Source organism: Amblyraja radiata, chromosome 1 (genome assembly GCF_010909765.2).
Source record: "Amblyraja radiata isolate CabotCenter1 chromosome 1, sAmbRad1.1.pri, whole genome shotgun sequence".
NCBI classification, from domain to species: domain Eukaryota; kingdom Metazoa; phylum Chordata; class Chondrichthyes; order Rajiformes; family Rajidae; genus Amblyraja; species Amblyraja radiata.
Window position 1 is genome coordinate 62513144 of NC_045956.1, and position 17348 is coordinate 62530491.

Consider the following 17348-nt stretch of genomic DNA (forward strand, 5'->3'; position numbering starts at 1 on the left):
AACATATGAAAGGGAATCACCTCCTTGGGGAAGAAATTAATCTGTATCTGTAATTCATATTGCTTGAGGATCTTTCTGTATTTCATGTGGGTCTAGTGTAGATGGGACATGTTGGTCGATGTGGTCAAGTTCGGCTGAAGGGCCTGTTTCGATGATGTATGACTATGTAAAGACATGTTGCTATTGGCTTATTATTGTTGTGTGAACCAAAGTGAAAAGCTTTTACCTGCGTGCTACCCATTCAAATCTGATATACCATACATGAGGACAAGTACAGCAGGTACTACAAATAGAAAAATACCAGAATGCAAAATATAGTTTTACCGCGTCATAGTATTACAGTTTAGACTTTATCGATACTGCATGGAAACAGGCCCTTCAGCCCACTCTGTCCACACTGTCCAGCAATCATCCCGTACACTAACATACACACACTAGGGACAATTTTACAACTTATCAAAGCCAATTAACCTGCAAACTTCTACGTCTTTGGAGTGTGAGAGGAAACCGAAGCACCCGGAGAAAACCCATGTGGTCACAGGGTGAACATACAAACTCCATACAGCCAGCATCTATAGTCAGGATCGAACCCGGGCCTCTGGTGCCCCAGCAACTCTACCACTGCACCACTGTTTTGCCCCCCTACATTGAAAAGTTACTGGGAAAAAGTCTAGCAGCCACTAGGAGGTAGGTTGGAAGGTTATGATTACCCCGTAACTAATCGGAGAACCATTTAGGAGCTTGATAACAGAGGGGAAGCAGCTGTTCCTGAGTAGTGGTGTTTGCTTTCAAGCTCCTGTGTCTTCTGCCCGACAGGAGTGGGAAGAAGAGTGAAAGACCCGCTGAAGAATGTTATTCAATGCATTGATTATAGTGGCTGCTTTCCCAAGACAGTTCTAACCATCTGCTAAACAAAACCTCCTCTCGCCTATGTCCACCTGTTCTCCAGAGACCCATGTTCTCCAGAGATGTTGCCTGGCCTGCTGAGTTATTCCAGCACTTTGTGTCTTTTGTGTATTAACCAGCACCTGCAGTTGTTTGTTTCTACTCTCTATCTCTTTATGCAGCTGAGGGTCAGATATTGTTTGATAACCATCAGAGGTCTTTTATTAAATACACAGTGGTTGTGTAAAGGGTTTAAGAGAAGACAATTGAGAAGCTGCAAATCTGAAAGAAAATAAGATTATTTTAAATTTAACTGTTCCCATTCATTCCAACCTTCTCAGGTCACATTTACAGGTGAGGAAGCCGTTGACCAAGGTGGAGTTTCACGGGAGTTCTTCTCTGTTATTGCCGATGAATTTTGCAGTCGACCAAAGATCCTCAAGCAATACGATGAATCCAGACTTGTTTGGTTCCCGGAATGGGTAAGGGAATCAGAATGGTGGACATGTCCTGTTTCCCTCTGAACCTTTCCTACCCACGTACCTGTCCAAATGCCTTTCAAATATTGTTATTGTACCTGCCTCAACTACCTCCTCTGGCGGCTCGTTCCATATACATACCACCCTCTGCTGCCCCTCAGATTCATATTAAAGCTGGTCCTATTTGCCTGCATTTGGCCCAATGTTTAAGGGAGATATGGGGGGTAATTTTACTTCGGAGTCACGTGAGTGATTCCGTGAAGAAGCCCCGCCAGTCCGCATGCGTATCATTACGTCATCCGCACTGGCGAGGCACCGGTCTGGCAGGCAACTCATTCCTGCCTGCGGTAAGTAAAAAACCTGCAGGTAAGTTTCAATACTTACCAGGTTGTGTTTTTCCTGCAGGAACCTCCTCTTACAGAGGTTTCCTGTTGGCTATAGTAGCGCAGTCCGGTCGAGCCACGGGGAAACCGTCATTGGGCTGTGGGAAGACCCAAGTCCAGACCGCAAACGCGGGAGCCGGCAGACGTCGGGTGCGTTACTCCAGCCGCTGACAAGGCAGTCAGCGACTTCCAGACCGCGGAGGTTCCCATGGAGGGGTAAGTACTTACGGTATTAGAGTGCCGACTGCACCGTGGCAAACCCGGGGGGGGGGGGGGAGAAGAGCCACACAAAAACAAACCCGTGAATCGGGCCAGGAGGATACACCTCCCAATAAAAACGACGTCTGTGGACGTCTGGTAAGATGGAGCACCTGATAGAAGGGATACTCCATCACGACAGGCTCCAGGAGGAGCTTCATACCCAAGAGGTCACCCCAAGGGCCGTGGCAGCAGCTTCAGGTAAGGGCTGTATAGAGAAAATCAGCTCCAGGAACAGGAGCTTTATATCCACGGGTCCTCTTGGGGGGCCACGGCAGCAGCACCTGTAGACCGGCTGCATTATGTCTCCCTCATGAAAGAGGTTGAGCCTACTAGGGCAGAGTTATTCTGTCACTGAGGTTGGAGGTATTGGAAAGCATACCCCAAGGCATAAAGCCAAGTAAGGCTGTTGAGCACAGCTCCAGCAGGATATGCTCCAGTAAGGGAGCTTTATATTCGAAGGTCTCTTCAGGAAACTCTGGTTGCAGCACCTGGTCATGGCTGTCCAAAAATCCTCTATCTATGAAAGAGAGTACCAGTGGTCAGTGTAACCAACTTCAAAAAATTCTAAAAGCATGTCTGTGGAACGTACTGGAATAAATACGTATGGACACAAGGGAATCCTCGCAAACGAAGGTGTAAAATACCCGGAAGGGGCTAGAGTTCCCCTCATGCTATAAATGATGGGAATAAAACCGCTTCGGTGGTGACATTAAAATAAGCCGCTGAACTTTCTCTTAAGGTAAAATCCTATTCAACAGGTAAAAATCTGGATAAGAAGCAAAGTTGTCAGGCCAATTGAGGTACCATTAAAGAGCAAAGCTTCGTCGTTGTGGCAACAACACAAAAAACCCCACGCCTTCGTTGACAGTAAACAGTTCACTGAAGCTGGTGGCAGCATGAAAGTTGGACAGAGTAAAATCCGAGACCCAAGTCGGGCTCAGGGAAAATATGGGACCATCTACAAGTTGGCAATAATTACACTTGTTGGTACTAATGATAATGATAACATGTGTTTGGGTCATGTGTTGTATGAAAATAGCATTTTCCCTTGATAAGGATGAAGGGGCCCTAGTGGCCTTACAACACACAAATGGATGAGATCTAACGATGTAAAGCAGCACAATGCTAAGGATCCAAGCACAAAAATTGTCCAGAGTTGTCTTTCAGGGCAGGCTCAGTATTATGGCCAGGAATGGCTTTCGCGACGTAAAGATGTCTGGGAGCACCTTATGGAAAGAATGCTCCATCATGACGTTTTCCAACGTGAGTACTATACTCATGGGCCACCCCATCAGCCCACGGCAGCAACCTCCAGCAGAGGTCTATACAGGGAAGACCCGTACCAACAGGAGGAACCATACCTCCGCGGGTCTACATGGGGCCCATACCAGCAGCGCCATGTCAAGGGCTGCATGAAGCCTCCCTCATGCAAGAGGAGGGAGAGCCAGGGCAGTATGGCACTGACCCTGAAGTTGGAGGTATAGCGGAGGAGCATACCCCAAGGCACGAGAGCATAGCTCCAGGTGTGCCGGATGTGGCAAGCAAATTCGCCATACCGGCAGGAACTGGTGAGGCAATGGAGGAATTTGGCTAACAACATCAACTATATGACCTCTCACCAGTTCCAAGAATCAATAATGGAAGAAACATCCAAACGCTATGAAACACCTGTAAATTGTGCCTCACTCAGAGTGCCCACCGTGAACCAGGCTACCTGGGGGCAAATGGGTGCAACCATGCGATCGCAGGATCTAAGGCTGCAGAAAGTATTAAAACTTATCGGATCGGGCATAACGGCATTTGGGCGGTCAGTCGAAGGGGCACCACTACCGGACACACTGCAGGATACATTGGGCCTGCTGTGTAACGCTCACTTCGAGATTAACTGCCTGAGAAAGAACGCCATCAGACCGACATTAAATCTGAAGTTTGCTGCACTGTGCAGATCATCAAACATACAGCCACCAAACTTGTTGTTTGGAGAAGACCTGGCTAAGCAAGTCAAGGACTTAGATGACGAGGCGAAGACGGTCGGCCTTATCAAGGCACATCCGACTAGCAGGATGCCGCCTCGTCGACCATACCCCTTCAGACGGTTCACAGATGCTGGTGCGGGGCAAGGACCAAGCCGGGCTCTCCCATCACTACGCCATTGGTGTGCACCAGTGCATACTCCCACTAAAATTCGGAGGCAAAAGAACCCAGCAACCATGGAGGTACGAGCAGCTGGACTTGTCTAGGACATATCCTCTATAGACCAATCACCAGTGGGGGGTAGATTGCAATTGTTTTACAATGAATGGTGCTGCACAACATCAGATCCGTTTATACTGGACAGGATTCAGGGGTTTCGAATTGAATTTATTTTTGAATTACATCCACCCACTCAACATACACCGTTGGAAATTGGTGTTTTCAAAACCAGAAACTTTACAGGTAAATGATGAAATTGAAACATTATTCACAAAAGGTGTAATTGAAAAGACGGTTCATCAGCCTCAGCAGTTTGTGTCTAATATATTTCCCAAGTAAAAGAAGGATGGTGGGTGTCGAGTCATTCTTCATCTAATCCGACTAAATTCCTATGTCCAGTATAAACATTTAAAAATGGAAACATTCAGTACTGCTAAGCAATTGGTTTCCAAAGGATGTTATATGGCAAGTATAGATCTGGGGGGGGTGGGGACGCTGCAAGCCGGCGCCCTGCCAGCAGTGTGTTCGTTTTTTCAACTTTTTTTATTTTTGTAGTATGTTTTAAAGTGTGTTTTTAATGTTTCTTTGTGTGTTTTATGTGGGGGGTGGTGTGGGGGGGTAAGGGGGAAACCGTTTTGTTCACCTCCTCCACGGAGAGGCGACTTTTTCCAGGTCGCCTCCCCCGTGGCCTAACAGCGAGGATCGGGCGGGCCTTTACCGGAGACGCGCCTGGGGCTTCTGTGGCGGGCGCAGGCGGACTCACGGCGTGGAGCGGACGAGCCCTCGCTGGGGCTAGCCGGAGGGGAGCGCTCCGTTTCGCTGGCCCCCGGCAGCCTGAAGCCGCGGCCTGCAGAACTCTAACTGGCGCGGCGTCTGCAGCCCTGGATCCCTCGTGGGGGACCCGGGGGGACGAAGAAGCTCCATCGGCCGGCCCGCTGCCTACTTCTACCGCGGGCGCGGCGTGAACTTACCATCACCCCTGGAGGGGAGCTTCGACTGCCGGCCCTGCGGTCTGCGGTGCTTCTGGCTGCGGCGCGGCGGGGACTTTAAATCTTCGACCGCCGGCCTGCGGCCTACACCATCTTGAAGCCGCGGTCTCAGGTGGGGAGGCACCGATTCAGGGCTTATCTGGACTTACCTTGTCTGCACATCTGGACGCCCGCAGCGATGGCTGTGGAGGGTTGAGGTCCCGACCGTGATGAATGCTGTGGTGGATGTTTGTGTTACATTTTTATTGTGTATTGTGTGTTCTTTATCATTGTACCGCTGCTGGTAAATTCATTTCACTTGCACTTTATGTGCAATGTGACGAATAAAACCGTATTGTATTGTATTGAAAGATGCATATTATTCAGTACCAACGTTCTGTCTGACTGTCATATGCAGCTATGCTTCCCGCTTTGTCGGGAATAAGAATACAACCTTTTACGGTTATTCTTAACATAAAATTTGCTGGTTTAGCCTGTGGATCGGGAAACCAGCCTTTATAAATCAATTATTCACATAGATTCTGAGTGGACCGATCCTGCGATCGGATTGTCAGTCCAATTCATGTCTGTGCTCGCTGCAAATGCAGGGATAGCACCAAGAAAGGAAAGCATTACATTTCCTCTTCAGGAAATGGGAAGTGTTTAAATACTTAAGTTACACCTAATACGGCACAGAAAACTGACAGCTTGGAGTTCGTTTCAAATGGGTCTTTGACAAAATTAAGTTATAGGACCATTAACTGTGCCCAACATGCTTTCCCATCTTATTTACTGCAGCAATAGGGACCCACTGGCGGGTTTCACCCCCTAATATCGAGTTATAAAGGATATTTTGCAAGCACAGGGCAGTATGAGATATTGATGTGGTATTAACACTATTTTCACCAGGGGGCTCCAGCTACATCCTTAGTTGGCTCGGCTCTCATAAGGTAGTTATCCTCAAGGCGCTGGTCAGCCAACGGGTTCAGTCACTACATATTGTGACTGGATAGGATGATTACATCTGCAAATAATATTGTGTTTTAATGTTTGGTTAAGCATAGTAGACATGAAGTCTCAAACTAGTTTCATGACATACCTCATGAACCTTCGGTTATGGTCACACATATATAACAATACGTCAAGTTCACAAAGAGCTTAGAGGCTCGGAACTAGCAATGTTGATAATTACAAAAATCTTTTAAAAGGGTATTGGTTTGCACCATCCCCAGGTGATTGAAACTGGGCTTGGCTCATACAGGAGTAGATACTGATATATTTTCGAGTCTCACTCCACCAGGGCTACTACATTATCAGCAGCAAGGGCTATGAAAAATTCATAATAACCCATGGCCAGACCCGTTACTCCCGAATGAGAGGAGTTACTATTATCTATTATAACCATATAACAATTACAGCACGGAAACAGGCCATCTCGGCCCTACAAGTCCGTGCTCATTATGAATGTTTCCCTCATCTGTCAATGAAGCAGCCATGGTTGTGGAGACTCATTTCTCACGGCATGAAATCACAGAGCTTTGAAATCTTCACAGAATCACTCACGTGACTCCGAAGTAAAATAGTAAGATTAAACGAGAACTTACCAGTTTGAAGTTTGATCTTTATTTTATGAGGTCCCGGCCCTCATAATCGCAAAGATCATCTGGTAGTTCTAGTCTTCTCTAAGTCTAACTAAGTTACTTCGACTGCTGTTATCTGTGATTTCATACCGCTGCTTTGAAGATTGATACGCATGCGGACTGGCGGGGCTTCTTCACGTAATCGCTCACCATACCTCCTCATAAAATAAAGATCAAACTTCAAACTGGTAAGTTCTCGTTTAATCTTACTATTTTAATGCACACAGGGTGGTGAGAACATGGAACGTGCTGCAGAGGTGGTAAATGAAGCAGATACATTAGTGGCATTTAAAAGACCTTTGGATGGATATGCAGAGAATGGAGAATGGGTTATGATCTAACAGAGGTGTATAAAATCATGAATAGATTGAGTAGGCGCACTGAGACTCTTACCTAGAGTAGGGGGACTGAGAACCAGATGACATCAGTTTAAGGTGAGGGAGGTTAGATTTAATAGGAATCTGAGGGGTAGCTTTTTCACACAAAGGGTGGTGGGTGTATGTCGAGCTGACGGAAGAGGTAGTTGAGGCAAGCACTATCACAACGTTTAAGAAACATTTAGACAGGTACATGGATAGGACAGTTTAGAGGGATTTAGGACAAACACTGGCAGGTGGGACTAGAGTAGATGGGGCATGTTAGTTGCTGTGGGCAAGTAGTGCTGAAGGGCCTGTTTCCTCGCTGTGTGACTCTGTGGAGGGAGATAATGTTTGGCGCAGACATTGTGGGCTGAAAGGCCTGTCCTTGTGCTGTAGTGTTCTATGTTCTAATCCCACTCGCCAGTTCCAGATATGAACTCGCTAGTTTCAAGTGCCCAGTTGCCCAGCCAAGCTGTGATGTATTCTGATAGTTCAGTTTAGTTTCTTTTAATTTAGCTTAGCTTATTGTCACGTGTACTGACATACAACGAAAAGCTTTTTTGTTGCAATCTAGCTGTCCTCAGAGTATAGATACAGGATAAAGGAAACCCCGGACACCCGTACTATTCAGAATCTGTCAATCTCCACCTTAAGAATACTCTTTAGCTTGGCATCCATAGCTGTGTGTGGCAATGAATTCCACAGATTCACCACCCACTGACCAAATAAATTCCTCCTCATCACCTTTCTAAAGGTACATCCTTTTATTCTGAGGCTATGGCCTCTGGTCCTAGACACTCCCACTAGTGGAATCATCCTCTCTACATTCACTCTATCCAGGTCTTTCGCTATTCGGGCAGTTTCAATGATCATTCTTCTAAACTCCAGTGAGAGACCCAGTGCAAACACTCATCATATGTTAACACAATCATTCTGGGATCATTCTCGTAAACCTCCTTTGGACCCACTCCAATGCCAGCACATCCATCCTCAGAAATGTGGCACAAAACTGCTCACAATACCACAGATGCAATCTGACCAGTGCCTTATAAAGCCTCAGCATTATATCCCCATCTTTGTATTCTAAGAATAAATTTAATTTTACTTCGGAGTCACGTGAGTGACTACGTGAAGACACCGCCAGCATGCATGCGCGACATAGCGTCTCACGCAGTGCAACAGCGACGGGCGGGGGTGGAGCGCTCCCGCGGCAAAATTGAAACGGACCTACAAGGTAAGAAAAATTATATTGAAGTTGTATTCTTCCCCTTGCTGTGCTTTATGTTACAGCACGTTGGACAAGGGGAAGAAAAAACGGTCTCCAGGACCGCAGGCTGCGGGGAACCAGGAAGGTACCGACAGCCATGAGTGACCAGCGGCTCCAGGACCGCAGGCTGTGAGGAACTAGGAAGGTTCCGGCAGCCGACAGCCGACAGCCGGGTACGACCGGCGCAGGCTGAGCCCAGCACCGCGAGCTGTATACCTGGAAACAGCACAGCGGGCTGCAGGCAGGCAGAACAGGAGTTGGTCCGGCCGATAGACTCAGGGAGTCCGGCCAGGAGGACGCACTGCCCAAGGGCAGTGGAAGTGACCGTTGGAGTGGTTACTAAGGTCCACTTACCGACTCCAACTCTGCCAAGCTGAATCCAGCGCCATGAGTCGTACAGCTCAAAGCAGCACAGCAGGCAAAGCCCAGCAAGATTCAGCCCGGCCGATCATACTCATCTGAGTCCGGCCGAAGGGGCACGCTGCCCGAGTGCAGCAGAGGTCCGCCCGTGACTTGCTCCGGGAGATGGAGCAAGCTCACTATGGGAGTCTTCTCACTCCCACAACAGCACCTTATCGAGGGCTGTAAAACAATGCATCTCCCTCGACAGAGGAGAGCGTTGTGGACCAGGGCTGGGCTGGTCCTGAAGAAGGGGACTTGGCTGAAGAAAACGGCAGTGTGCAGGGGTGCAGAATCCTAAGGAGCTACTGGGAGTGATCACCAAAATTACGGATCAACGAAAAGTACCATTACAGACCAAGCTGGCGGCCAGCATTGACTACCTGAACTTCCATCCTCTGCAGGAACAGGCAACGAAATTACGGAGAAGTATAGGCCTCCTGTGAACTTTACTTCGTTAAAAATGCCAGCAGCAAACAATGCCATCTGGGGGTACAGTGGGACTGGCACAAAAACCCAGGAGGTCAAACTACAGAAGATTTTAAAACTTCTGACAGCGGGCATATCATTGGTTGCTCGCCCAGACGATGGTACAGAGATGACAGCAGGATTGACATTGCTGTTTTGGGAGACATGGAGGGATCATTGTCGATACCTAAAATTTAACTGGATGGGGCAACAATGGCAGAGTATAGCGTTGCCTAGTGGGTTAACTTCAGCCCCAAGACTATTCACCAAGATATTAAAACTGGCCTTGGCAATATTAGAAACAAAAACATATTGTCATGGCATATCTTGATGATATATCAATTGTGGGGAAAACACCCTGGATCTAGCTAAATCAGCAGTTTTAGCTACCAAACATTGGGTGAAACTCTGGGGTCATCTCCATCCAGATAAATCTAAGTTGACGGCATCCACAACTGGACTTTCTGGGATTTACAATTAACGTAATCCATATGTCTGTAACATTGCCAAAGAGTAAAGCAGACTTGGTGGAAGCCTACAACAAAATTAATTATTACAAAATAAACCATCTATTAGACAGGAGACAAGGGTAATTGGAAAACTAGGAGCAGCATTTCCAGCTACTCAGTTTGGGCCTTGCATCATTAAAGCTCAAAAAGGGCAAAAGTGCAAGAGCAAAAACACCTTGCAGGTCACTTTGATCGACCTATGCAGTTACCAGCCTAAGCAATTTGGAGTTATAATGATGAAAGGGAATACTTGGCATAGTTCCAGCCCATCATTATTAGTAATCATCATTACTAAAAACACTGGTGTTGGGTGCGTTTTATGGGTTAAAAGCCTACTGCTCACAATGCACCATCTGCATGTCCGCCTACAAATTGATAATATCACAGTGGTGGCATATATTAATCATATGGGAGAAAAGATCGATATCATGTGTCAATCTGGCCAATATATTTGGCTATGGTGTGTTAACATACATATTTGGCTATCAGCAAACGTACCTACCAGGTAAGCTCAATACAGTGGCACACACCAGGTCATGAAAATTCAATGACAGCACCGAATGGCTGTTGGACCACAAAAAAAGTTGCTGATATTACTAAAAGAGGGACACCAGATATCGATCCATTTGCATCTAGACCCAATCACCAGTTACCAACATATGCCGCTTGGGAACCACACTTGGGGCAGCAGCAATGGACGTTACTCACTGAATGGGGAATAATTGTTTACAATGTTTTCCCTCCTGCCTCATCAGTCGGATCCTAAGTAAAAACACATATGGACTCAGCATCAGGTGTCTTGAAAGTACCTGATTGGCCTACACAGCCATGGATCCCTGTGGTCTCGGACATAGTCTCTGAACCATAGTCCACCATGCTAGATCCGGGCTGGCGGACAGGACCATGAGCTTGATCATGTCGGCCTATCAAGAATCAACAAGGACTGGTGTAGCGTTTAATACAGCGACAACCACCAACGTCCTGGGAATTCCTATCCAGCCTTCATGTCGATGAAGGACTGAGCTGCAGTACTATAATTATGCAGGAGTGCCCTGTCAGCTTGCTGGTGGCAGGCGCCACGACAACTCTCCATGGGATCTCACCCTCTAGTTGTCAAACTTATGAGGATTATTTATAACACTAACCCTCCTAGAGTGAGGTACTCCCAGATCTGGGACGTCAGTGTTGCACTAACATTGCTAGGGGCACCAGCAATGTCCCTGTCCCTGGGGGGGGAAACTGACATTTAAAAACAGTATGCTGATGGTACTGCTCTAGGGGTCCAGTTTCTACATAAACTGAGACTGGGATAAATGATGGCATCTCCAGAAAAGATAACTTCACATATTAGAGCTTGTTAAACAAGATAGACCAGGAACATCAGGACAAAATTTGGAATTCCAGATATACCCATCTGACACCCGACTATGTGTAATGACACACCTTCTATTATACCTTAAGACTACTAAAACTTAAGAGGAAGTAAATTGGCACTATGGGCAGCCATAAACAGCCTAATGGCCGGGTATCAGCACTAACCATCGCTAGATGGCTCAAACAGGTTTGGGAACTGCTGGGGTGGATACTGACATCTTAAGTTTCTATCCACAAGGGCAACAGCAACACCGGCAGCTAGAGACAAGGAAGTGCCTATGGACCATATCCTGGCAACAGCAGGATGGTCTAGAGAAAGACCTTCCAATTCTTTATAATAAGCCAATAACCAAACCTGCGGTGTTGCAGAATCAAGTTTGAATTCTGTAATATATTTAGCCCTAGGGAGGATTATTTTGTTAAAATAAATTGTTATTGTCTGAATTGGATACATGTCTGAATACAATAACATACTTCCTCCCTTGAATGACTTCGGCAGTGAGTGAAGCATGGACTGTTCCACGGCTTGAAATCACAGAGCTTTAAAATCTTCACATAGTCACTCACGTGACTCCGAAGTAAAATAGTAAGATTAAACGAGAACTTACCAGTTTGAAGTTTGATCTTTATTTTATGAGGAGTTACGATGAGGGATTACGTGCCCTCCGCTCCCGCCCTCTATTATAAAGGTCAACTGGTATATTAGTTCTTCTTATCTTACTATGTTTATTTCAATTACTATTACTGTGATTCCACAGCGCTGCTTTGAAGAATGTTGCGCACCCGTGCTGGCGGGGTCTTCACGTAATCCCTCATCGTAACTCCTCATAAAATAAAAACCAAACTTCAAACTGGTAAGTTCTCGTTTAATCTTACTATTCTGAAATAAATGTTAGCATTGTATTTGCCTACATCACTACTGATTCGATTTGCAAATTAACTTTTTGGGAATCCTGCACCAACACTCTCAGGTCCCTTTGCACCTCCAATTTTTAAATTCCTTGCCTATTTGGAAAATAGTCTGTCTTTATTCCTACTGCATGACTCTACACTTTGCTACGCTGTATTCCATCTGCTACTTTTCAGGCCACTCTCCCAACCTGTCCAATAGATCGGGTAGACACACAGTCTCTTGCCCAAAGTAGAGGAATCGAGGGTCAGAGGACATACTTTTAAGGTGAGGAGAGGAATGATTTAAAAGAAATCTGAGGGATAGCTTTTTTCACACAATGGGTGGTGGGTGTATGGTGAAGGTAGTTGAGGCAGGTACTATCGCAACGTTAAAGATACATTTAGACAGGTACGTGGATAGGACAGGTTTAGAGGGACAGGGGCCAAATGCAGGCAGGTGGGACCAGTGTTGACCATGTTGGCCAGTGTGGGCAAGTTGGGCCGAAGGGCCTGTTTCCACACTCCATCAATGGTGTGGATGTGCAGTTTACCAGGGAGTACAAATACCTGGGAGTGTACCTGGACAGTAAACTGGTCTGGTCCAGGAATGCTGAAGCCCTGTACAAGGGACAGAGCCACCTGTACTTTTAGAGAAGGCTCCGTCTGCAATGAGATGCTGCAGATGTTCTACCAATCGGTGGTAGCCAGGGCGAAGGCTGTGGACGTCAATAGGATCAACAAACTCATCAGGAAGGCTGGCTCCGTCCAGGGGTTGGAGTTGGATTCATGGGAGATGGTCTTGGAGGGGAGGATGCTCCTCAAACTGCAGAGCACCCTGGACAATACAGATCACCCCCTCCATGACACACTGGTCAACCTGAGGAGTACCTTCAGCAACAGACTGGATCCACCAAGATGCAGAACAGAAGGCCACAGGAGATCCATCTTCCCTGTGGCTATCAAACTGTACATCTCCTCCCCCTTCTGTCATGGCGTAGACCGGGACTGAGACTGACCCCCCCACCTCCCCAATCTTTGCACATCCCCAAAGCCTTACCACACATCACTTTAATTTCATGTTTCATGTATTGTGTGTTTTTTATGACTGTTGCCAAATTAATTTCCCTCCTGGGATAAATAAAGTTCTATTGTATCGTATCGTATGACTATGATCAGTGACACCAAGACAAGTAAAGAGTGCTGATGAATGGGTTACATTGTTCACATTTAAACACACAGGAGCCAGAAATCAATGATGTATTTCGCCTGCTGGGCATTATCTGCTGGCTGGCCCTGTACCATGGTTATGTGGTGGACTTCCACTTCCCATTGGCCCTCTACAAGAAGCTGCTAAATGAGCAACCTACTCTCGATGACCTGAAGGAACTCTCCCCAACAGTCGGCCGGTAAGTCATGCTCATAAGTTCATAAGTCAGAGGAGGAGAATTAGGCCATTCGTCCCATCAAGTCTACTCAGCCATTCAATAATGGCTGATCTATCTTTCCATCTCAACCCCATTCTTCTGCTTCCTCCCCATAACCCCTGACACTCTTACTAATCAAGAACTTATCAATCTCTACCTTAAAAATATCCAATGACTTGGCCTCCACAGCTGCCCGTGGCAATGAATTCCACAGATTCACCAACCTCTGACTAAAGAAATTCCACATCCTTTCTTAAGGTCTGTCTTTTTATTCTGAGGCTAAGGCCTCTGGTCCTAGATGCTCCCACTAGTGGAAACATCCTCATCACATCCACTCTTTCCAGGCCTTTCACTATTCGGTAAGTTTTAATGAGGTCTTCCTCTCATCCTTCTAAACTCAGTCTCAGATGCTTCGTTAACTCTGGTTGAGAGCCATGGAGCTGGGCTATTAACCTTCATTGGTCTCATTTGATCAATCCAACGTAGTCATCAGAACGGAGACACAAGAAACTGGAAACAGATGCTGGAATCTTTACCAAAACACCAAGTGCTGGAGGAACTCAGTTATTCAGGCAGCATCTGTGAAGGGAATTAAAGGCCAGATGATGTTTCGGGTCGGGACCCTTCTTCAGGCTGATTGGAATAGGCGGGAAAAGTGGTGGGAAAGGACAAAGCTTGGATACAGATGAGGGGGGTGATTTGATTGGCAGATGGGTGGAGTAAGCGACAAAGGCTACAGGTGACAAGGAGACAAGAAGATGTCAGATAAGGAGAGGAGAGGTGGAGTGAAATGAAAAGCCGGAGGGAGGAATTGGGTGAAAGGGGATAGGGAGGGAAAAGAGGGGGGACAAAAGGGAGATGGGGGACTCGGGGATTGGAGGAGGAGAAAGGAACAGGGTGACTGGAGGTGGGAGAAATGTGTGTCACAGGTGGGTGGCAAGGGAAAGAGAAGGTGGAGGAGTAAGAGGTGGGGATGCAAGAGTTACTTGAAGTTAGAGAAATCAATATTCTCTATGATTAGAATGGTGGCCGATTAGGAAAGGGGGAGATGCAACGAGACCTGGGTGTCATGGTACACCAGTCATTAAAAGTAGGCATGCAGGTGCAGCAGGCAGTGAAGAAGGCGAATGGTATGTTAGCATTCATAGCAAAAGGATTTGAGTATAGGAGCAGGGAGGTTCTACTGCAGTTGTACAGGGTCTTGGTGAGACCACACCTGGAGTATTGCGTACAGTTTTGGTCTCCTAATCTGAGGAAAGACATTCTTGCCATAGAGGGAGTACAGATAAGGTTCACCAGACTGATTCCTGGGATGTCAGGACTTTCATATGAAGAAAGACTGGATAGACTCGGTTTGTACTCGCTAGAATTTAGAAGATTGAGGGGGGATCTTATAGAAACTTACAAAATACTTAAGGGGTTGGACAGGCTAGATGCAGGAAGGTTGTTCCCGATGTTGGAGAAGTCCAGAACAAGGGGTCACAGTTTAAGGATAAGGGGGAAATCTTTTAGGACCGAGATGAGGAAAACTTTTTTCACACAGAGAGTGGTGAATCTCTGGAATTCTCTGCCGCAGAAGGTAGTTGAGGCCAGTTCATTGGCTATATTTAAGAGGGAGTTAGATGTGGCCCTTGTGGCTAAAGGGATCAGGGGGTATGGAGAGAAGGCAGGTACAGGATACTGAGTTGGATGATCAGCCATGATCATATTGAATGGCGGTGCAGGCTCGAAGGGCCGAATGGCCTACTCCTGCACCTATTTTCTATGTTTCTAATATTCATACCACTGAGTTGTAAGCTGCCCAAGTAAAATATGAGGTGCTGTAATTCACTGGGCCTCACTCTGACAATGGAGGAGGCCCAGGACAGAAAGGTCAGTGTGGGAATGGGAGGGGGAGTTAAAGTGTTTAGCAACTGGGAGATCACGTAGGCCTAGGTGGACTGAGCGGAGATGTTCAATGAAACAATTGCCGAGCCTGCGCTTGGTCTCATTGAAATATGGAAGTCCACACCTGGTACAGCTGACACAGTAGATGAGGTTGGAGGAGGAGCAAGTAAACCTCTGCTTCACCTGAAATGTCTGTTTGGGTCCTTGGATGGAGTCGAGGGGGGAGGTAAAAGGACAGGTGTTGCATCTCCTGCGGTTGCAGGGGAACGTACCTGGGGAGGGGGTGGTTTGGGTTGGAAATGATGAGTTAACCAAGGAATTGCGGAGGGAACGGTCTCTACAGAAAGCGGAAAGGGGTGGAGATGGGAAGATGTGGCTGGTGGTGGGATCCTGTTGGAGGTGGCGAAAATGTTGGAGGATTTTGTGCTGTATGTGACGGCTGATGGGGTGAAAGATGAGGACGAGGGGGGCTGTTGCATCTGGAGGGAGGGGGAGCAAGAGCGGACCTGTGGGATACTGGGGAGACCTTAGTGAGGGCCTCACCTATGATGTGTGGAAGTCCCAAAAGCCGTGAATACATTAAAAGAAGCTGCCAGTTGGTATCTGTTATTTAACATATTCATTTTCACTACCTTTGAACTCCGCTCCAAGCGGTTTCAGGAGACGATAGCTATTATCGACTATTTAACATACTCACTGTTATTTCTCCTCCAAAACACACAGACGCCATTAACACATTTGTTATCGCTACCTTTGAATTCCACTGCGTGCAAAATTCAGAGGATGCCAGCTAGTATCAATTGTCAATATATTCATTGTCCTTACCTTGACACATACAGCACACAGATGCCACCAACTAGTATCTGCTATTAAACACATTTACTTCCTTATCTGTGTACCCAATTAAGCCAAGACCCAAACAGTCGCAATCCAGTCAAATTATTAACACTGGATTGTTAATAATTATTAACACTATAAAATTATTAATTATTAAGTACGCTTACTTTTGTATCTTGTTGCAAGCGGAACCGAGAAGTCGCGACTCTTGTACAATGTAAAAGTAAACCACAAATCCTGTAATTAATCAATCAATCAATCTGTCAATCAATCAACCTTTATTGTCATCTTGCAAGCAACAGTTGTACAGTGCAAAATGAAAAGACGTTTCCCAGGGAATACCGGAGCATCGCACATGAAATTTAAAACATTTCACACATAATAACACTAAAAACAATCCAGTCCCTGATGGAACAGTATAAATAGTTAAAAGCAGGTAAAACAACAACGTTAAAATACAGTAAAACCAATCATAAAAATGTCCGGGGCAGCTGATTTGAGTGGCCAGTGCCAGTTATTAAAGTGGCCAGTGCCAGTTATTAAAGTGTCCGTGCCAAGCCGCAGAATCAGGTGACTGTGAGTACAGAGTGACTGTTTCGCAGCCTCACAGCATCAATCTACCTCACATCTGTACTTCCTCAGTTGGTATCTTTTTTGGTGTAGAAATGTCCTGCTGTACTGACTTAACTTTAGAGTTGTGATCACAATCTTTGACTGAGACACTTCCCCCCTTGGGCAAGTAAAACCCACTGCTGATGGTTACTCTAATAATAATAATAATAATAATAATAATAATAATTATTATTATTATTATTATTATTATTATTATTATTATTATTATTATTATTATTATTATTATAATATTTTTAATTGTCATTGCACATAAGCTAGGTATGTTACAATACTTGCCTTCAGCGGCGCTGCAATTCTGCCACTGGCCGTGTGCGCGATTTTGGCGTGTTTGAGGGGGGGGGGGCGGGGTTAAAACGCGTTTTTTTTCCGACCTGGTCCTGAATTATATTTTGTTGGAGTGCAAGATGTTGCTAAAGAATCGTTCCGAAGGCCGTTCTGTGTGTTTTTTTTAATTCGCTGGAGTGATTTTAAAATCAGCTTCTGAAGCCGTC

At 46.1% G+C, this 17348-nt stretch overlaps 1 protein-coding gene and 1 pseudogene across 1 annotated transcript in view; both read left to right on the plus strand.

The window, feature by feature from the left end:
- The window catches only part of LOC116979175 (probable E3 ubiquitin-protein ligase HERC4), a 75443-nt gene that overhangs the window by 43881 nt on the left and 14214 nt on the right, over window positions 1-17348 (plus strand). The window contains exons 14-15 of the mRNA XM_033030752.1: window positions 1227-1367; window positions 13316-13482. Of these exons, the coding sequence (XP_032886643.1) occupies window positions 1227-1367; window positions 13316-13482 (308 nt within the window). The remainder of the gene's footprint in view (window positions 1-1226; window positions 1368-13315; window positions 13483-17348) is intronic.
- LOC116983677 lies at window positions 3031-3121 on the plus strand (annotated as a pseudogene).